Below are 22,771 nucleotides of genomic sequence, written 5' to 3'. Positions count from 1 at the left end.
TGATGCGCATCCGGAAGTGAAGATTTTCGGATATTCGTGTTTCCTGTTTGCGACAGGTTTATCAAATTTTATAACGTGGACTATCAAACACGAATAATTCATAATTTTAGTAATTGTATTATTTATTAAATAAATAAAGGGAAATAACGCATACATTAAAATGGCTAGACCTATTGATTGCGTCAAAATTAAAATTGTCGATTCATAAGTGAAGGACGGGTTTCATGCAGGATGTAATGGGACTCTAGCATGTCCGAAGCCACCACCAGTATCATGTATAATCCGAGGGTTTATGCATTAACGGCCTTGAACATACTACTACTACTACTACTTCCTTGAACATAGAAGTATACAGTAAATATAGTTGGGATGCGGCTCAGTTCATCCCACAACCATTTCACCCCGGGCTGTTTCATCCCAACCTAATTTTTTATCGGGCTGTTTCATCCCGGGCTGTTTCACCCCCCTTGTTATTATAATAGCAGTCAATTAACTGAGTTGTACTTATCGTTAAATAAACTGTTAAACACTTACTTATTGTTAAATAAACAATAATGTATGGAATAAATAAGTTTTACTCGTCGATTTTTGTTGATTGCCGTTATGATTTTAGATTAGTTCACCGATATTTTTGTAATAAAGTATACGGTATTGTTTGTTAGTTTATGATGTCTAACATCATTTATCTTCTTTATAAAAAGATATTTTATAATTACATATTGATAGCTTAATCACTCGCCAAAATACATCATGGACTCTACGTATTACCAAATAATCAACTAAATTGCGCAGGAGCCCCTTTTAAAAGACAAATTAGATTGATATTATTTCGAAACCATAATTAATTTTAAAAATGATCCTTGATTTAATTTCCGTACACGAAATGAAACTAAACAACTCCAAATATAAGAATTCCGAACAAGAATTCATTTAGAATACCAAAATGCGAATTGTAACACATTGTGGTCTAAACTGTGTGCTAAATTATAAAATAAATAGTAAACCAATGGAACCCGTTGTAAGGTGGACACTGCATGCTTTCTTTTAACGATGGGTTATTTGAGGTGCCAAGTAGTCTGAACATCTAAAGATAACAGGTGTCGAAATAGTGACTACGTGCAATTTTATTCTTTGATAGACTGTTCTATCACTGGCAATCCTGTTATGCATGAAAATGACTATACAGTGTATTACAAGTTGAGTGTTTTGCTATGAGCATCGCTTGTAAGCGATGTAATTTTAGTGAAATTGATGTCGAGAAGTGGTGTGGATTCGGAAAATAAACTAAAACATATGCAAAGGAAGAAGTTGGACACTATTCATGTTAAAATTGCATTGACATTATATAAGTAAAATATTCGGAAAATAAGCTAAGGTGTATGCAAAAGAAGGAGTTGGACATTATTCATGATAAAATTGCATTGACATATTGTTATTGGTATTAATGTATAAATAAAATATTAAAAATTCATGTAATAACGGTTTTTAAATTTGTGGGGTGAAAGGACCCGTGTAAATTTGGGATGAAACAGCCCGTGATGAACTGGTAGTGGGATGAAACGACCTGCTTCCATATGGTATATATTTCTATGCCTTGAACCATAACGGCCTAAAGTTTTAGTCATAACGGCCAAATCTTTTAGTCATAACGGCCAAACAATTTAGTCAAAACGGTCAAGCAAAATTCAAAATGGTTTAAGTTAAGAAATTTTACTTATTATCTATGATGATATGCATTTACATAACTTTAAGATGACAACGTCTACAAACATAAACAATATTTTTATTCAGTAAATTTTAATACCTTAATTTGGTTTGCGGAACAGTCGATCCCAGTGTGTAACCACCCTCTCTCTCTCTGATTTAGATACATGAATATACATACACCGTAACATAAATATAGGATACATAATAATGGATAATATAGAAATGTTTTATCCTTTAGTAGGTGATAATCTATTTTAAAGGACAATATTGGTGTCAGGCATTATCACATATGTGATAGAACTGGTTTAACACGTTCCAAATATAATTTTAACACAGTGATCATTGCTACGATAGATGCGTAATCAAAATTCCAGCAAACGGAAGTGACGAACGCAAAAGGAAAACACGAGTTATCCTTCTATATAACTGACTTTAGTTACGAGTGATAACAGATCCACTGGGCGAATTTCTGCTAACTAATAATTCCTTCGAAGCACTACGGCCTACTCTTATATCGAATTCCAACTGTCAAGGGGTCTATTATGTGCACGCCAATGTGTACACGGGACCTCGTTTTTCGACCCACCCGAACGACTAGACAACTGTCCTTGTTAGGCCCTCCGCCGTGCTTCACTGACAAGAGGGTGTACATAAAAAATCCTTCTCAGCTGAAATTCGATGAAGAAATGCCACGGTCCATTTTCACGCGACATTACGACATTTTTAATGTCTTGGTGTCGGGTGAAAATGTCGTATTGTCTGACCTTTAAGGTTACATGTAGTATCGGTCTACGCATGACGTCACATAACTCGTGCATTGTTTAGATCGGACGTAATTACACATGCTGATCGGAGCAGAATTAGAGCCTTTAACTATTTCACGTATCCATTTACAATAAATAGGAAATAATCTTATCCAGATATACTTCAAACACCTTTTTAATCAACCAATTCTCATTGAAATAAAGGTGAAGCCCTCCAGCATATATGATTTAATAAACCCAACTGGTACGCGAAATGTCTCTCCTATCAAACTTAAAATGTCCACCAGTCCACAAGAACGCATGCGTACTCCGTCTCACGTGATCATACGTCACTTCCATAATGCTATTTGTGAATGATTTGCTACAGTTGCAGCATTCATCCATTTTGGACAAAGTCTAATTTTAGTTTCGATTGATCTGTCACTGAGATTACAGTGAGTTCCGATATTCTCTCGTAGTATTCTAGAGTAGTAACAGTTCCTTATAAGGGAAGCGATGGGAGGGGTTAATGCGACGCGGTATTTGGCGAGATTTCACCTGGGTGGTGTCATGGCGGCTTGTACATCATCAGACATATCGCCTCAAAAATGTAGAACACATTAACAAAAAGTAAAACTGTTCAGTAACTATTTCATTTCAGTCTACCATATGTTAGTTTACTTAAAATACTTCCTTAAGCATACTGTAATGTCAAATCAAAGATATCCCAAGCAGGTATATTATTACGGTAAGGAAGCTCGACGCTGCTGGTAGGGTAACCCGGGCAGCTAGGATTTTTCTAGAAATTTTGAAACAAAGATTAATTGAAATTAACATACAGGAATGGTCAACCAGAATTCGGAACAGTGAAAATTATTGTATTGTATATACTGAGCGCCATGGAAAACGCATCACTTTTTTTCCCAAACATTTCATTACTAGGTGGTTTTGTATGTATAATATTATGCAATACTATGAACTATTGTTTCACACAATGCTCCCAAACGCAAAAAATATCGGCCCGTGTGCAAAAAAAAAAAAAATTGCACGAGATGCACATGAAAAACCCAATATTCACGTGCAGCATTGTGTGTGAGCCCTTTAAAAGCATGTTTTCAACTTAATGTGCAGTACATGAACTGTGAAACGTCAATCTGTCGCAATTTGTTGTTGGACGTGTGAAGGAATCGAGCTAGAGATGCCGAGACTTACTGAAAATCAACGGAATGAAGCCATGGGAATGTCCAGGGCTGGCCTGTCTACACGTGCTATTGCCAGACACTTCAATTGTCATCAGTCCACTATTGTAAGGTTGGTGGAACGTGTTCGAGTTACTGGATCAACACGTGACCGTCAACGTCCTGGTCCACAACGCGTTACAACCCAGGCTCAAGACCGCTACATCCGGGTCACTCATCTGCGTGACAGATTCCGCCCAGCGACTCGAACAGGTGCAGCAGTCGTCGGAAGACAAGGACCAGTAAGTGCCAACACCGTAAGACGTCGTCTAAGAGAAGTAGGACTCCGTGCACGACGACCTTATGTTGGAGCTATCCTCAGGGATCATCACCGTCAGCGGCGTTTGATATGGGCTCAAGGACACCAGACATGGAGAAGAGTAGACTGGCAAAGTGTGCTCTTCAGTGATGAGAGTCGCTTTCATCGTTATCACGCTGATGGCCGTCAACGTGTGTGGAGACGTCTTGGGGAACGTCTTGCAGACTGCTGCGTCTTCGAAACGAATCGATGGGGTGGGTGAAGTGTAATGGTGTGGGGAGGCTTCACATTTCATCACCGGACCGCCCTACACATTTGCAGGGGTCGCGTTAATGCTGTAGCCTACCGTGATGATGTCTTGCAACCAATTATTGTTCCGATGTTTCGAGCGCACCCACAACTTCAGCACTTCCAACAGAATAATGCACGTCCACATACCGCCCGTTTTGGTATGGATTAACTGGCTGCTAACAACATCAATGTCTTGGACTGTCTAGCCATGTCTCCGGACATGGCACCGATAGAACATGTTTGGGATGAGATTGGGCGCCGTCTGTATCGTAGACCACAGATGCACACCATTGCTGCTTTAGAAGCTGCTCTTGTCCAAGAATGGAACAATTTGCCCCAGGCCTTCTTTCGAACATTGGTAAATTCCATGCGACGTCGCTGCACAGCGTGCGTAAGAGCCCGTGGAGGACACACGCGCTATTGACATCTGTGTCGTACTTTTGGTTTTGACCCCTCTGACTTTGTACCGTTGATTACAGATTAAACATCCATAAGTGTACAAATGTGTTGTTATTGATGTGTTCCCATTTGAATATTGTTCACAATAAGAAGCAAAATAAATAAGATATGTTTACAGGATCATTTTGTTATACGAAAAACTAAGTGATGCGTTTTCCATGGCGCTCAGTATAAAACCAATCTAAAACCAAATGCTGCTGGCAAGGTAACCTGGGCAGTTAGGATTAGGCTACTATTGAGCTCAATCGGTTTCGCATAGGTTTGGTCCATGGACGAAGTTGGTGATCATAGGATCTTTCTAGAAATTTTGAAACAAAGATTAATTGAAATTAACATACAGGAATGGTCAACCAGAATTCGGAACAGTGAAAATTATTGTATTGTATATACTGAGCGCAAGGTAACCTGGGCAGTTAGGATTAGGCTACTATTGAGCTCAATCGGTTTCGCATAGATTTGGTCCATGGACGAAGTTGGTGATCATAAGATCTTTCTAGAAATTTTGAAACAAAGATTAATTGATTTTAACATACAGGTATGGTCAACCAGAATTCAGAACAGTGAAAGTCTACAAGATTATTGTATATATAAAACCAATCTAAGTCACGAATCATACTCGACAGTTAACATAAACCAAAACGTAAAAAGAAATACATGTACTACACAATTACTGTGCTGTTTTTACGTTTTCGTGACCCTACCGTCTTGCCATAGATTATAACTTGTAGTCGTCAAATAAGACACTTGTTACTAGAACTAAGGCACCTTACGGTAACCAAGCTGACGCTACGCTTGTGTTTTCTTTATCTTAAACCTACCATTATTTTGTGTACTTCGGTAATGGACATTTAATCAGTTTATCATTTCATTCCATATAATTTACTGACACTTATTTCGCATTTGCATTTGGTTTGAGCGTCACAGCGAGTGTCGGTGCTGTCTTATATCTGAGAGACTGGACAATGAGATCTATGAACTGGTTAGAACCCGCCATTGTTTCCAACATGGGTTGATATTTGTTTTGTTCGTCATAATTTTGTATGTGAAACTTCACAGTGTTTTTTTACCACTTTGCCCATTAAATTAACATCATTCCAGGACATCGTCGTTCTATGATTTATTTGTGGGAGTGCGTTAAGCTGATCTGACGCGTCCGGTTTGTTGACATCTTCGACTTTGCTGCGGTTAAGGCCTCAACGGTACTGTCAGAGTTAAAGAGTCGTCTGCAAGCCGACACAACAGTACAGTAAAAAACACTGTAGTTATTCATAGTAATTGTTATGAACACTTCGCAACACGCGAATTAGTTGTTGATCTTTATTTGTGGTAAAATTATTAGTTTCTTCAAAACTTTACAAGACGAAGTTTTAAAAGTATGGAAGCCCGTCAAGGCGACAATGAAACTCCAATTGCGCAAAATTCATCCAGAAACCGAACGCCATCTGTGAAATTCCTTGAAAACACTATAATGGAGAAAACTAAGAAGTTTTGGAAGTCTCATAAAAAACTTAAACACCACGTTGACATGTTATTGCGAGCAAAAGCCGGATCACCAGAAATCCCAGAGTTAAAAAATAACGTTGTTGGCTCTCAACTTGCCTTCAAGCACGAAGCCACAGAGATTCAAGAGTTATTTACCCGTGATAAATCGGAATCTGGACAAGCTGAAGCTCTTGAAATTTCGTCTAGAACAGTGGAATGGTTAAAGATATCAGATAGTGCACTGGCTAATAGCATTCCACCACCTATCCCTTGTAAGGAAGACACCCAAGAGCACCCCTGTGACGATAAAAAATCTGCTCAATTGTCAAAAGCTTCTACTACATCAAGTTGTGCCAGGCGACTGGAAGCTAAGGTACGAGCTGCTGAGCAGAAAACAAAATTTGAATTTGATCAACAGATTCGACAGTTGCAGTTAACCCAAAAGTTGAGAGAAGCTGACCTCGAACGCCAGAAACTACTAGATGCTTCCAAATTAGATGAACTTAAAAGTAAACGAGACCTCGCAATGTCTGAAGCAGCAGTAAAGGCCTACAGTGGTGGATCAGACATTGGCTCTGTTGATGATTTGGCATCACAGCTTGATCGCTCTAAAGCAACCCAGGACTGGATAAACGACGTGAAACCAGTTTTTGATACTCAACCTAACATTGAGGATAAAGTCAATCAAGATAACCATCAAGCATCGGCTACCTGTCAACCAGAACGATTTGCTGGTAACGACCCACTGTTTCGACCATTTGATCAAGCAACATCACATCAACATAACGCAACTTTCGCACTCAATGAAACCCTGTTTCGACATCTTGATATGCAAAATGAAACAAGTGCTAAGCTTATGTCTTCGTTGGCAAAACAGTCACTACCTAAGTGCGAACCGGATGTTTTCGCTGGAGACCCTCCTATATTTTTGCCTTGGAAAGTGGCTTTTAAATCAATGATTGCTGATGTCGATGCTTCACCAGACCAGGGAATGACATACCTTCTTCGCTACACATTTGGAAACCAAAGGATCTTGTCAACACCTTTCGTAGACGTGTACATCCCGACACTCATGTGAAAGTCACCAACCTTTGGAAAGCTATGGAAGAACGTTTCGGTCATAGTGCAGAAATTACAAACGCCCTCCTGAACAACTTGCAGAAAGCTGCCAATTTCCGAAGCGACGACCGACAAGGGTATCAGAACTTTTATGATGTTTGTGAAGACGTTGGTTCACAAATTCCGTTTTTGAACGGTCTGTCCATTTTGAATTCATCATACTACATGAAGTCATTGATTGAGAAAATCCCTAAAATGGTACGTGACAAATGGGAAAACAAAGTTACCAAACACATGATGTCAAGACAATCTGATGATTATCCTCCATTTTCTTCCTTTGTTGAACTCATGCATAACATTGCTTTGAAACAAAACCATCCAGCTATCATCAAAATGCCTGGAGTTGACTACGAATCTACTTCGAAACTACACAAATCTCCAAACACTCGTAATTTGAACTTCTATTCGAACAAAGCAGGACATACCAAGTCATTGAAAACGGATATCAAAACTTCTGAAGACATTAATCCGGAAGAAGACGTGTTATGCCCTATTCATCCTGAAAGTAAAGATCGTCACACTTTGCTTACTTGTCGTGTATTTGCAGATAAGGAACCCAGAGAGCGGGAACTGATTGTCAGAAATGCTAGCATTTGTTTTCGATGCCTCACCAAAAAAATTACTCTACAAGATGCAAATCAGATGTCAAATGCGATAGCTGCGGACGTAGACATCCAACACTTTTGCATTACAGCGCATCTAACTCGTCACATAACCCTTCTCGGTCAACTGGAGAGAACGTTGGAACAGCTTGCATGAAGATATGTGGATCACCAGGCATCAAAGGGAAAACCTGTGGGAAGTTCTCACTCATTGACATTCTCCGTGGAGACGACTTTAGCGTAGTATTCCGAACATATGCCACTCTCGACGACCAATCTAGTCATAGTTTGGGTAGTGGATCTCTTTTCGATGACCTTGGCATCACAGGAGATAGGCACCAGTACACACTTGAGACCTGTCATGGCAAAGAAACTTGTCTGGGACGACGAGGCACGAACTTATATGCCCGTACTTTGGATGGCAAAACATTCAAGCTCCCGACAATCATGGAATCCGATAATATACCGGAAGACAAATCTGAAATTCCTACAAAGGAAGCTATACAGCAAATCCCACATCTTCGGCATATAGCTAAATTTCTTCCACCCTACGAAGAAGCCACAGGAATAAATTTGATAATTGGAAGAGACGCTCCAGAGCTTCTTAAAGTTCGCGAATCCATCAACGGCCCCGTAGGAGCACCATGGGCTCAACGTCTGGACCTAGGCTGGACTGTGTCTGGAGATATTTGTTTGAATCATCTTGGAGGTAGCGTGCACCTTTCATGTCGCCGAACCTTAGTTGGAACAGAATATACTCTAGAGGATTGTACATATGAAATTCATTGTAAAGAACAGATAGCAAAAGCACTTGAAACCAAGACAGGGGAGGAGCTGTACACATCTGTTATTTGTGAGAAGACATCAATTGATCAGAAAGGTTTACTGAACAGTATTGCTAAAGATGAATTCTTTACTTCAGAACATGATTCGGACCATGGAACATCTCCAGATGATCGTCACTTTTTGAAAATTATGGAGGAAGGATTCCACAAGAACTGTTTAGGAAATTGGGAAGCACCCCTTCCATTTCGTGAGACTAAAACAAACTTGCCAAATAACCGAGCTCAAGCAGAGAAGCGGTTCGAAAGTCTTCTACGAAACTTCACAAGAAATAGTCAACTTAAAACTGACTATCTTGAATTTATGTCAAAGATTCTCCAAAGAGGCCACGCTTCACAAGTTGATCCGACTCAAGGTGATACCAAGGAAGGACAGAAATGGTACCTTCCCCACTTTGCAGTGTATCATCCTAAGAAACCTACACAAGTTAGAGTTGTTTTTGATTCGTCAGCATAATACCAAGGAACATCCCTAAACAAAGAATTACTTCAAGGTCCTGACCTGATGAATGGACTTCTCGGAAGACTGCTTCGTTTTCGTCAAGATGAAGTTGCGATAATGTGTGACATTGAGCAAATGTTTCATAGCTTTTACGTCAATCCTGAACATCGAAGTTTCTTACGCTTCCTTTGGTTTGAGGATAACAATCCAAATGCTCCTGTTGTTGACTACCAGATGAATGTACATCTTTTTGGAAACGGACCTAGCCCTGCAGTAGCTACATTTGGACTTCGGAAATCGGCTGATGACGCTTGTCACAAGTATGGAAATGCCGCACATAAATTTGTCCACGAAGACTTCTATGTTGATGATGGCGTGTATTCTTGTTCAAGTTCTGGGGAAGCTATTGATCTACTCAAGTCAGCTCAGTCCATGCTATCAGATTCGAACTTACGCCTGCATAAAGTTGTTTCTAATAAACCAGACGTTATGAAAACCTTTCCGAATCAAGATCTAGCTAAAGGGTTGACAGATCTCGATCTTGAACACGATAAGCTACCGAGTCAACGCACTCTAGGAGTACATTGGGATTTGGAAAAGGATGTTTTCACCTTCCAAGTTACAGATAAGGATAAACCTTATACAAGACGTGGAGTTCTGTCCATAATCCATTCGCTGTACGACCCTTTAGGTTTCGCCGCGCCATTCATCATAGTTGGGAAGAAGATCCTTCAAAATTTGATTCATCTTCGTACTACTGAAGGACAACACCTCGATTGGGATGACCCTTTACCGCCCAATTTATGGTCTGAATGGCATACTAACCTCAAGTCTATTTGCAAGGTTGAGGTAAAACGTTGTTTTAAACCTGAAGACTTCGGCGTAGTCACTAATATTGAAATCCACGCCTTCTCTGATGCTAGTCAAGATGCTATCAGTATTGTTATTTATTTGCGTCTCTTCAACGATAAAGGAGATACCCACATTGCCTTTGTGAGGGGTGCATCTAAAGTTAAACCACAGAAACACCTCTCAATACCCAGATTGGAACTTTGTGCAGCAGTTTTGTTAGCAACTACTGTAAAGCAAACCCAGAGTGTTAGAGTACAACATTAACAATGTCTACCACTACACCGACTCCAAAATTGTTCTAGGCTATATAATGAATGAATCACGACGATTTTATGTCTACGTAGCCAACCGTGTTGAACTTATTCGAAGCTTTACATCACCAGAATCATGGCGATATGTGAGATCGGAAGACAACCCTGCCGACTTAGGAACCCGTGGTTGTTCAGCATCAAAACTCATGCAAGAAAAGTGGTTCGTTGGTCCAGATTTTCTGTGGAACTGCAGCGACATTCCGTTTGGCGCATACACCTTGAATGATGGTGACCAAGAGATTCGTCCAGAGGTTAAGTCGTGTGCAACCTCTACTGTTACAGACAACATCTGTCTACTTTGTAGATACTTCGCTTACTTTAGTAATTGGCGCAAACTTTGTAAATCGATTGCCTATTTGAAGACTCTGCTTCGTCATAGGAAACGTGGCTCATCAGAAGACCAAAGCATGGATCTTAATCCTGAAATCCTACATGAAGCAGAACTTGTAATCCTAAAACATGTTCAACATGAAGCCTTCCCTGAAGTGGTTGCAAATCTCAAAAAATATCAGAACGGAAGTAAACGTATAAAACGGTCTCTTGGACAACATCTTCATCAGCTTGACCCTTTCATTTATCAAGATGGACTTATCCGGGTTGGTGGTCGACTCCGTCGTTCCAGTTTGTCCTTTCCGGAGAAGCATCCGACTGTATTACCAAAGAAGAACCATGTTACACTGCTTGTCATGCGACATTACCATGAAACAGTGCATCACCAAGGTAGATCTATAACCCATGGAGCCATCAGACAAGCCGGATTTTGGGTCATAGGAGGTTCCAGTTTGGTAAACTCTTTGATTAGAAAATGTGTTGGATGCAATCTTCTACGTCGGCCTTCTGAAACACCTAAGATGGCCGATCTCCCAGAAGATCGTGTAGGGCAAACAGCACCCTTTACCAACGTGGGAATGGACGCCTTCGGTCCTTGGGACATAACGACGAAGAAGACTCGAGGTGGATCTATCAATAGTAAACGATGGGGCATCATCTTCACATGTCTAGCCAGTCGAGCAATTCATATAGAAAATGTTGACGCGATGGACACTTCGGCCTTTATCAACGCATTACGACGCTTTATCGCTAAAAGAGGTCCTGTTGCTTTACTTCGATCTGATCGTGGAACTAACTTCATAGGAGCACATAATGAACTCCATGATGCTTTGAGGGATGTCGATAATGATAAAGTGAAGAAATTCTTGTTGGACCACGACTGTGACTGGAAATGGAATCCGCCACACGCATCTCACTTTGGTGGCGTATGGGAACGTCAGATTGGAACCCTACGTCGTGTTTTGGATGGTATGCTTTTGGGACTTGGGAAGTTTCAGATCACCCACGATCTTCTTGTTACTCTCATGGCGGAAGCTACAGCCATTGTCAATTCCAGACCTATAACAGCTATACCTTCAGATGCAGAGGATCCTCAGCCTCTGTCACCAGCTAGTATCCTTACCATGAAAACTAGACCTTATTTACCTCCTCCTGGAAACTTCACGGAACCGGATTTGTATTGCCGCAGTCGTTGGCGCAGAGTGCAGTATCTGGCTGATCAATTCTGGATTCGATGGAGGAAGGAGTACCTCCAAAACCAACAACAAAGACGTAAATGGACTAAATCTTTTCCAAACTTAGATGTTGGTGACTTAGTGTTAGTTATGGAAAAGGACGCCGTTCGTGGATCATGGCTTAAAGGACGCATAGTGAATGTGGAACTTAGTCAAGATGGAATTGTCCGGACAGCTGACGTTGTAGTCTTTGAGGACGATCAACCAGGTTCGAGCAAGCTTAGTGGAAAACTGAAGACATTTACGCGACCTGTGTCTCAACTTGTATTTCTGTATAGACCAGTGATTTGTTGATAAGAACTAATTATTAAAGACGTACGCCTTTAAGGTGGGGAGTGTGCTGTTTTTACGTTTTCGTGACCCTACCGTCTTGCCATAGATTATAACTTGTAGTCGTCAAATAAGACACTTGTTACTAGAACTAAGGCACCTTACGGTAACCAAGCTGACGCTACGCTTGTGTTTTCTTTATCTTAAACCTACCATTATTTTGTGTATTTCGGTAATGGACATTTATTAAGTTTATCATTTCATTCCATATAATTTACTGGCACTTATTTCGCATTTGCATTTGGTTTGAGCGTCACAGCGAGTGTCGGTGCTGTCTTATATCTGAGAGACTGGACAATGAGATCTATGAACTGGTTAGAACCCGCCATTGTTTCCAACATGGGTTGATATTTGTTTTATTCGTCATAATTTTGTATGTGAAACTTCACAGTGTTTTTTACCACTTTGCCCATTAAATTAACATCGTTCCAGGACATCGTCGTTCTATGATTTATTTGTGGGAGTGCGTTAAGCTGATCTGACGCGTCCGGTTTGTTGACATCTTCGACTTTGCTGCGGGTAAGGCCTCAACGGTACTGTCAGAGTTAAAGAGTCGTCTGCAAGCCGACAAAACAGTACAATTACCTTTTAATTTTTTCCGTTAGCCCACAATTTGTATAGACGTAACCAAAGCAATAGTCCTATTTGTACATTATGTGACTGATAATATCCAAGATTATTTTCATCTAATTCTTGAGTGTAACCACATTATAAAGATTTACGATCAATTTCAGTGCCGGACTGGGCCCACCTGTCCATGACAGATGGGCCTAAGCTCATTAAAAAAAGTGGGCCTAAGCCTATAAATAAATAAGAAAAGAAAGAAAGGAGAGGGGGAGGAAAGAAAAGAAAGAAGGAAAGAGAGGACAGGACACAGGACAGAAAAAAGAAAAGATAGGAATAAAATGACTGACAAACAACACAAAAAAGACGTGTACTACAAGGAAAGAACTTTATGAGTTTGACCTCATTATTCCGAGAACCGTGTAATTCATCTTTTAACCTTTACTTATTTCTTCATATGTCAAAAATTTGCCTGCTGCTTTGGTCTGAAATGCTTGGAAAATGCGTTTGCGGTTGTCAATTTTCAAAATTTTCCTGGGGGAGAACAGACCCCTCTCGGATTTTTCGTACAATCAGGGGCCATAATCCATCGTATACATGCCATTATCGAAAGGAACCGAGATCTTCAAGTTTCGTTGAAATCGGATAAAAATTGTGGACGGACGGACGGACAAACCGGGGCGACGGCTTTATACGCCCACATGAAAATGTGGGCGTATAAAAACACAACACAATTTACGACGCTTCGACAAGTATTCTCTTATCGTTTTCAACTACATGTATAAATGATGATCACTGGTTTATACACATATAATACGACGTTTCGACAAGTATCCCCTTGTCGTTATCAAGCACAAATCATTTTTACTCGAAAACGATAAGAGAATACATGTCGAAACGTCGTGCTATATATGTATTAATCAGTGATTGTTTTCCTTATAAATTATGTTGTGTTTTTTTTTTTAAATAAAGCTATCCATACTAGACAATTTAATTGTAAATAGTGACACTTTAGGCTGTTTTTGATACATCAGATATCATTAAAATAATAAGCAAGCTGTACGTTGTAAAAAGAACGTTAATTTATCATTGTCCAATATTATTATATGCATTATATTTTTATATCTTAAAACCAATTTATTAAATAATTTATCATATTAAAAACTATCTATTAGTATATTATATACTAAATTCTGTATAATTGCTTGAAAAAATCACTATGCATATATGTTTGAATGTTATTTGTATCTATAGATCGTATTATCTGCATACTGAATAAATAAATATTATTATAATTCGTAACATATGTTTAGGTATTTGAGCCGTGCGTTTTCATTACGAATACGTTATTTTTCTGCAAACGTTAAATATGTTTGTTAATATTTACAAAATATATCTCTGGACAATATCTATAATAAGCCTTAGGGTGTTTGCTACATAATGGATTATAATGTAATTTAAATAACCTAAAACCTATTCGATACAGATGACGTAATATTTGCAACGCATGTGTAATTATTGTTTTCTTTCTTTTTTCGTCTTTATAAATGTGCCATTCCATCAAAAGCTGTTTTGTGCCTGTCAGTGATTCAGAAAATATGATTTCTGGTAAAATTGTCCACTCTGATTCTTCTATGTCTATCTTCACAATTTCAACTGTTTCCTGTAAAAAATAATGGCATATAAAACCTGCATAATATCTAACTTCAATTGTCTGATATTAAAGATGTATTATTATATAAAATCTAAATCTGCCTATTACGGGGTTAGTGCTAAATGATAAGGCCAACTCAATTTTTCGTCATAGGTAACGAGATGTATTCCGGGCTAGCGCTAACCCTGAACCTATCACGAACTAAATTTTCATCATCCTAGGTCAGTGCGTATGTGGAGACTCAAACCCTCCCCCAAAATCTTAAACCTAATTACCTACAATCTTGCCAACAATCACGTGCCCTAACCTTATTTACATCTCAGCGACTTTGAGAAAGATTGAACCTACCTTAACAAATAGATTTAGGTCTATTACAGTTTTTTTTTTAAATGTTGACCTTCAAATGAATCTCTTTTAGGTGGATATAACACACATGTATTGATTTTTACATGGATATTAGACAAATGTATTATTTTTGAAAGGGCTGAACTCTGTACGTCTGGGTGTGGTGAATAACTACTTTTGGACCACCCATCTTGATATAATTGTTGCTATTCCTGTGGGACGACGCTCTTGGAAAAGCCTGAGACATGAAACTTGGCATGCCTGTTCCTTGGACAACTGGGCGTCGATTGACAGACTTCGTTTTTTAATATGACGTCATAATTCCAAGATGGCTGCGACGTAGTCATAGTCATTTCATAGTAGGGTGGTACTTGTTTTAAAACATACTTGTTTGTGTCCTAGTCGTGTTTTTATGTCTGTTAAACTTGCCATCTTCCAGCCTTTAGGTGAAATACCAGTATAATGAGCAATACCAAGAGCGTGGAATGTGATTAGATCACTTCTTTGGTGATCCGACATATTATTCCTACAATAACAAAAATTTAATAATATAATACACGTCAATTTCAATAATAATGGTAGTAATGATACTACAACTAACACTATAAACCTCAGAATGCCACGTTTTGGCATTTTTGTCCAAATGTGGCGAAAACGTGTTAATATTTTTGCCACGTTGTAACGTGGTAAAAAAAAATCACACGTTTATCTGGAGTGCCGATCGTAGCTGTTTAGATTGCCATGTTTTTGAAACGAGCTATTTTGTCCAGAACGAGACTTGGTAAAAATGCCACGTTTTCTAAACGTCGTTTTCTTCAAGATAAATATATATAACCGATATATATATATATATATATAAATAGAGCCACACAAATAATGTCCCGACCTTCACGTGAATAATTGCAGATCTACAAATTAGATTATTTATCGGGATATCCTATGGTTAATTATGATGGTTTACTTCACTGGAATTCTATTGTGTATATTGAACATGTCGTTTGGTGTTTCTTCGCCTTGTATTTGTTAGATTAAATAAACACTAATTTCTTCTCTGCGATATCAGTTTGGTTGAAGCAGACGTCAAGTAAAGCTATTTCACACACACACACAGCGTTGTTATTTATTTTATAGGTCAACGTTTTCAAGGATTCTGATCAAACAACCATGAATATTTCCCACACACAACGTTGGTAATTAATTAATGGGTCTAATCAGGTATCACAAACCGCAGTTGTTACTTAAAGCTGAACTCCGAATACAAAAGTACAGAAATAATTAAATAAAAAAAATAAAACCCTAAATAATCGCCATACTTGTTTCCAAGCTGTAGAACAATCATGGACAGTGTGGTTGATAAGGCATGCACTGGATGTGGGCTTGGCCTGCCTCTGTTTTTGTACGCCGTACAATCGCCATGATTGTTCTAAAATTGAAAAGTTTTACATGTATTTCCATGTATTTTGTTAAATTAACACACCAATATGTTACCAACTCACGTACTTTGATTCTGTTTACGTCCATGTTGAATGATACTGGTGGAATTTTCCATACATAATTTCAATTATTATTTCAGAACTTAATTTTCTTTTTTATTTCAAGATAGAAAGAAATTACCATCTATAAAACTAACAGCGACTTCTTTCTCAACACAAGTTTTCTAAAATTAGTTAAGTTCTGTATTGTAGATCATATCCTGTAATATATTACGAAATGACAAGACAACTCTCTATATTGGGGTAGGTCCTCTACCGCACTTCAACTCCCTTCCCGGTTTCCTTCCACTGCTAAAGACCTCTTCGTACAAGTAAATTATTGATATAAAATTGAACCATGCGTTAGTTCCGAAATGACCTAGTTTGTGTCGAGTTAAATCCCATCTCTATCTCCTCTCTATCATCATTTATCTTATTTTCCTTTCTCTACACCCCCCACCCCCTGCTTCTCACACACTTTCGACTTTTCAGACACCAGGTTTGGAAAGACTGTTATAAAACGTGTTTTTTCTAGTATACTTCCTTCAACTGGACCCCTTTTGATTTAAGATCACATTTTTCGTAATTAGTCATAACATATTTTCAGGTCGTGTCAAGTGTACAGCCATCTAACAAGCACAAGTTCAGTCCTTTCATATCACGCAACGTGTATTTTGACAATACTACAATAAAGATTACTAAATATACTGTAGGCTATTGTGCTCATTGTTATATTTAAACACTGAAGGCAGGGGCGGCCTATAAAAGAACTTCACTGCTTCAACCTCAAAAAATACATATAATGAAAGAATTTGTGTTATTTCACCTTTAAATTATATACACGTAGTAAGAACCTTTGAACGACATTGTGGGGGAATAACATTTAGTCTTAAACACCCCAATGCACACTATGCCAGGGGCATGTTTCGTCTAAACTCATTTAAACATACATTATGCAAGAGCTAAATCTGATTATTGCAAGTCTTTATTTAGGCTTCAGATGTCATAGAAATTATAAATTAGATCTTTATTTACACAACACGCACAAAATCAACTCTGTAGACCCACGGATGGCTTGGATTCAGCTTGGATTTAAACGGGATTTCGTTGACTGATTTAATTTTAAATGGCGTAGTGAGCGGAGATTAACCGTTACGTTGACGTCATACTCCCGGATCGAGGCCGCTGTTGAGCGATGCCTTAACAAATGACATCTAAACTAAAGTGCAATAAACTAAACACAGACAATGACAAATTATACAATTCCTGGAGACCGTGTGGTGACTAATACAGACGGACAGGTCTTCTGTCTTAATAATATCAATGCAAATATTTTTATTTCCCCAATAGGCACGACGCCACTATAAAACCTATAGATTTATCATAATTGTATTATAATATTATGTCCTATATTCAATTGATTTAATGCATGCAAAAAATACAAGTAAGAATGAAAATTTACCCTCTCACTCATTTTGTCCAATTATTATAAAAATCCAAAAAGGTAAAACACAAATTCGGATATGACAGCAGACAAAAGACAGCAAAGATTATGTAGATGGAGTTAACGCCTGTCAATCAAACGATCGGCTATACTAAGAATCGGTGAAGATGGAATTCAATCCCATTTTTAGTCAAAAATTACACTGATGATAACTATGTTCAGAATAAAGTAATTTGACTGAAATTTTCAATATATTCTTCTTTCATCATCTATTTTGGAACTGTTATAGCAAGAATGGCTAACTCCTTATAAAAATCTACCATAATGTATCTTTAACTTTAACCCAATCTTATCTGTCAACGGTTTAACAAGTAGGTGCTAAATAAATGATTACAGTCACCAGTTGTGCAGTAGAACGAATATGAGCAAATCCATTATAACAAAACAAATAGAATATTTCCGTATACAACTTTTAACCTCTGTGAATAAATATAAAAAAGAATTTGAAATAAAATTTAAAAACATTTACATGGATTCAAATCACAATTAATCTGTCCGAAGATCATTGTTCAAAAAAAGTCATTTTCCATTCATCTATTTTTGGATTTGGGAAAACTAATTCTCTTTTTCCCATGAAAACAGATTATCGTATTATTTAACTATCGTTCTTCCCAATCAGTACGAGCCAATTAGAAAGGCGAGCAACAACGGTGACCATAATGGTTCGGACCATTCTACAAATAGGCACTAAAAAACAGCGTCGGCCTACCTTGTCTTATCACCACAGTCCTTGGAGTTGGATTCTCCATCGGAGAAAAACTATTAATTCCAGTACTAATATAACTTTTATTATATACCTTAGACTACTTTCTTTGTGCAACAATTGAAAAACGAGGATCACATACGCAGGACTATCGGCATCGGACCGGAGTCTCGGCGTATCGCTGAAAAAATATTCTATCACACTCATTTACCCAGAGTTAAATCTGACGGACTCCCTACATCTAGGACTATCTTAGTTACTTTAGAGGTAGCACCGGGGATCTCCAAGACTTCGTTACTAAAGAAACTAGGACTATCTATGATCGTCTGCAAAATCGTCGGCATACACCTACTACTGACACGGAAGACGCTTCGAAGTGGGGATATTAATTTACATTTAGTATTTAGCTGGCCTAACTGGCTATGTTGTTTATTTCGTTGCTATGGTTACATCAGTCATTCCTATTGCTAGATTTTGATAGCGTGTCGGTTTCACCATAGAACTATGCACAGTTTTAACATTAAAAGATAACATAACTTCTATATCTTGATCGACATAATAATATTATTAAAATTGCACTGGTCACATTCGTAAGCAGATAACTCGAAATGCTCCGAACAAAGAGAAGCGTGTTTTGACATCGCATCGTTCAAGTCGTTGACACCGCTGTGTCCAGACCATTCTGCGCGTTGCCTCGCTTGGAAATTCAAAAAAAAAAAAAAAAAAAAAAAAATGACACGTGCTTCCTGATTTATTGTTTGTGCTATTAGTACATCCCCAAACAACGCAATTGACCATGTTTATGCCTCCAGTTAGACAAAATGACGAGATGCAGTGCTCAGCTGTAATAGCCTTCTATAGGCAAATTCACAACGTCTGTCGTCTTTGACGTCACTCACGGAAAAAATCAAAACGAGGCTGCAGATATGGATAACTGTCAATTCTTTTAAATTCGCAGGGCTAAAAATATTCTAATATTAACGTTATTTTTGCGATAGTATTCGCCTTTAATTTAATGTATCCAGAAAGTGCGGTATAAACAAACCTTCACAGTATCGCTAATAATTAGCTTGAAAGAAAAACTACGTTTAGTAAACGATGCATTTCTACACAGCCTCGTTCTGGACAAAATACCTCGTTCCCAAAACATGGCAATTTAAAAAAAACAAAACACGTGGCATTCTTTTTACCACGTTACAACGTGGCATTCGGAGGTTTATAGTGTAATGCTGCCATTGCTATTACTACAACTACTACTGTCGCTGCTACTGCAACGGTGTCGACAACAGCAACAGCAGTTCTAAATTACGGAGAGCTATTCACATATCTCTCTGGTGGTTTGAGGAATGGTAGTTTTGGGCGGTTTCAGGTTGACCAGGGATATCCCGATACTTTTCTCAAATTGTTTTCAAGAAGCGTGGGTAGTCAATATTTACAAGTAGGCCTACCCATTTCTAAAGGCTTAATAACTACACCCCATCTTTGACTGGCAGAAATCATGTGTTTGTTACTGATCACGACGTCGGTTACATTTTTATTACCGTACATGACCGAGTAGCTTTTGTTGCACTGTGCTACACTACTTACGTTGGATCAAATGAATGTACCCTGATATGTCTACGCTTGGAAATGGCATCATCAAAACTGAAATCTTTAGCAATTCTGAAATGGAAATGAAATGAAATGAGGTTTAACGTCCTGCTTTTGTGACCCAACCAGAATAATAGAAACGTTCACACGCCATAGTGTGATATGAAATACATTTTCAGAGGAATTACAAATTTCAAGAATTATTTCACTAGCACGCCATCATGTACACGATAACGCATTTTTTCGTACCACCCGAATGACTAGACGATGTTTATTGCCAGGCGCTCTGTCCTGTCAGCTACATGGCGGGGGGGGGGGGGCATAAATGTCTTACAATGACAAACATATGGTTGCCAGGCAACAACAAGTATATAAAGTTTGTTATAATTTGGAATAATTGAACATCCCAGTTAAAACTATATCGTTAAATCAAATGAAATGGGGTTTAATGTCTATTTTTTCCGCACCAACCGATTTAATGATGACCGGCATACGCCATTCACTGCGCTGTAGGGCAACTTTTCCTTCACAACATTTCCGATTACTCTATCGACATTCATGGGTATACTTTTACAATCACGCCAACGAATTTACGAGTGCACCGTGAGTTTTCGTCCCATGTAAACGACATGACAAGATTTGAGATTTATAACACAGAAGCGAAACACAGCCGCTCCAACTTACCCAAAAGAGTACACAATGCTATTTGTTGAGGGCATGTAAAATGGATCTTCACAAATATCCCAGCCCCCGTCACCTGTATTACCATAACGAACTATTTTCTTACAATCATATTGCATTTTCTCCAGATAGCTGAATAAACACAAATATTCTAATATTAGTTACAAAGAGATGGACGGGCAAACACCTACTCTCGAAATCACAGACGAACTTTGTCCCCATATAGCCCCCCCCCCCCCCCCCCTACACTATCATTTTATTTTAGAAAAACTAACTGTAGAGTATGTACATATTTAGCGTTTGTTAAGCTTACCAAGTCATCAAAACGACGAAGACTAAAACGTGTCCCCAAACTACCACATTAATTTCTTTTAGGCAACCTCAAATCTACCTTACTCCGGTCAAACATGAACCATAAAAAAACGAAACGAATCAGGCTATGTGTTTTAATCAGATTGGCTCAACTGATACCCCACCAATGTTTTCGGAACTAAGATAATGATAGTATGATACAATCTTCAATAATTCGATCTCGCCTAGGGGTTTTAACTGTGGGAGGAAGCCGAAGAGTGGACAGGCGACCCTACTCCTAGTCATGTGTAAGCTTGGGACCGAAACCACGCCACTTGACCTTTGATCACTAGACGACCCAACCCCCTCAACGAAGTGAGAATAGGTGGGCACGGATGATTGACAGTGTAACGTTCATTAAATGACCTCAATCATCAGGAGAAATAAAGATATTGTACCTTGTGAATAGATCTTCTAGTTCGACGGTAGTCAAATGAAGTAGATCAGTATAAGACGGGATACTCGAAGACAAATCTGTAGGCCTATTTATTTCTGTCTGGTTTTGGCATAAAACTGGAACCAGCCTACTCTCCTGTAATTGATCATATGAGTCATTTTCCATTTGATAAGTATTGATAAGTGGGATATACCCACCACGTGGAAGTTACAATGGAGACAAAAGTGGCATTGTAGGCTTTATATATACAACAGGAAGGCGCTACTGTAATAGGGCGTATAAACCTTTCTCTTAAAGGACAATATGGGTGTGAGTCATTATCACATATGTGATAGAACTGGTTTAACATGTTCCAAATATAATTTTAACACAGAGATCATTGCTACGATAGATGCGTAATCAAGGTTACAACAAACGGAAGTAACGAACGCAAAAGGAAAACACGAGTTATCCTTCTATATAACTGACAGAAGTGACGAGTGATAACAGATACGCGGGCGAATTTCTGCTCACTAATATTTCTTTCGAAGGCCAAAAGTTGTTATATGAGACTGTGAGAGGATATCTGACGATTCAAAACAGAAATTGACTGTCACTAGAAAAGAGAAAACGAAAAAAATATAGACAAATTCCATGCATTACCATGTTTTTATTAAGCATAGAATGAATAAAAACAAGTAAATGTACTGACTATTTCAATTTTTCTCGTGTTCTCTTATCTAGTGACATTCAATTACTTTTTTGAATTGTCAGATATCCTCTCACAGTCTCACATGGTCTTCGAAGGAATTGTTGAGCAAAAATTCGCCCGTGTATCTGTTATAACTCGTCATTCCGTTCAGTTATATAGAAGGATAACTCGTGTTTTCCTTTTGTGTTCGTCACTTCCTTTTGTAGAAACGTTCACTACGCATCTATCGTAGCAATGATCTCTGTGTTAAAATTATATTTGGAACGTGTTTAACGAATTCTATCACATAATGTCTAACACCAATATTGTCCTTTAAAGAACAATATAGCTAGCACTTGCCGGCTGCTTTTAGAGATTAGGGTGGCGTAGTGATCTTTCAGTGACCTAATAAAAAATGTCGAATCCTTGTATTTGTTGTTGTCGTCGTGGTGTTTAACGTCCAAGCCACATTTGCTCACACCAGGGATCGAAACCACGACCGCAAGCCAGAGGTGACCCACCAGTTACAGCGCAAAGCGCAACACTCTAGACCACCTTCCAGCCTCAACCCATCCTGATCTAAATATACATAGGCACT

General features: G+C 38.5%; 1 protein-coding gene across 1 annotated transcript; it reads right to left on the bottom strand.

The window, feature by feature from the left end:
- Positions 1–14,072: 14,072 nt before the first annotated feature.
- On the bottom strand, positions 14,073–21,634 carry LOC126808702 (uncharacterized). Its single transcript, XM_050533628.2, has 5 exons — positions 21,505–21,634; positions 20,759–20,887; positions 20,072–20,146; positions 15,193–15,331; positions 14,073–14,469 (listed from the first exon to the last, which is right to left on the bottom strand). Exons 2-5 carry the CDS (start codon positions 20,872–20,874, stop codon positions 14,170–14,172), a joined length of 630 nt encoding a protein of 209 aa, XP_050389585.1. The 5' UTR covers positions 20,875–20,887; positions 21,505–21,634; the 3' UTR covers positions 14,073–14,169.
- Between the last annotated feature and the right edge of the window lie 1,137 nt (positions 21,635–22,771).

This window comes from Patella vulgata, chromosome 1 (genome assembly GCF_932274485.2).
Source record: "Patella vulgata chromosome 1, xgPatVulg1.2, whole genome shotgun sequence".
NCBI lineage: Eukaryota > Metazoa > Mollusca > Gastropoda > Patellidae > Patella > Patella vulgata.
The sequence above is the reverse complement of the archived record's forward strand: the minus strand, read 5'-3'. Positions and strand labels throughout refer to the sequence as shown.

Coding starts and splice junctions, on each gene's coding strand:
- LOC126808702 (XM_050533628.2), bottom strand. CDS start 20,874: ATGCAATATGATTGTAAGAAAATAGTTCGTTATGGTAATACAGGTGAC. Junction 20,147..20,758: donor AGCATTGTGTACTCTTTTGG/GTAAGTTGGAGC, acceptor TTTCCATTTCAG/AATTGCTAAAGATTTCAGTT. Junction 14,470..15,192: donor CACGACTAGGACACAAACAA/GTATGTTTTAAA, acceptor TATTTTTTACAG/GAAACAGTTGAAATTGTGAA.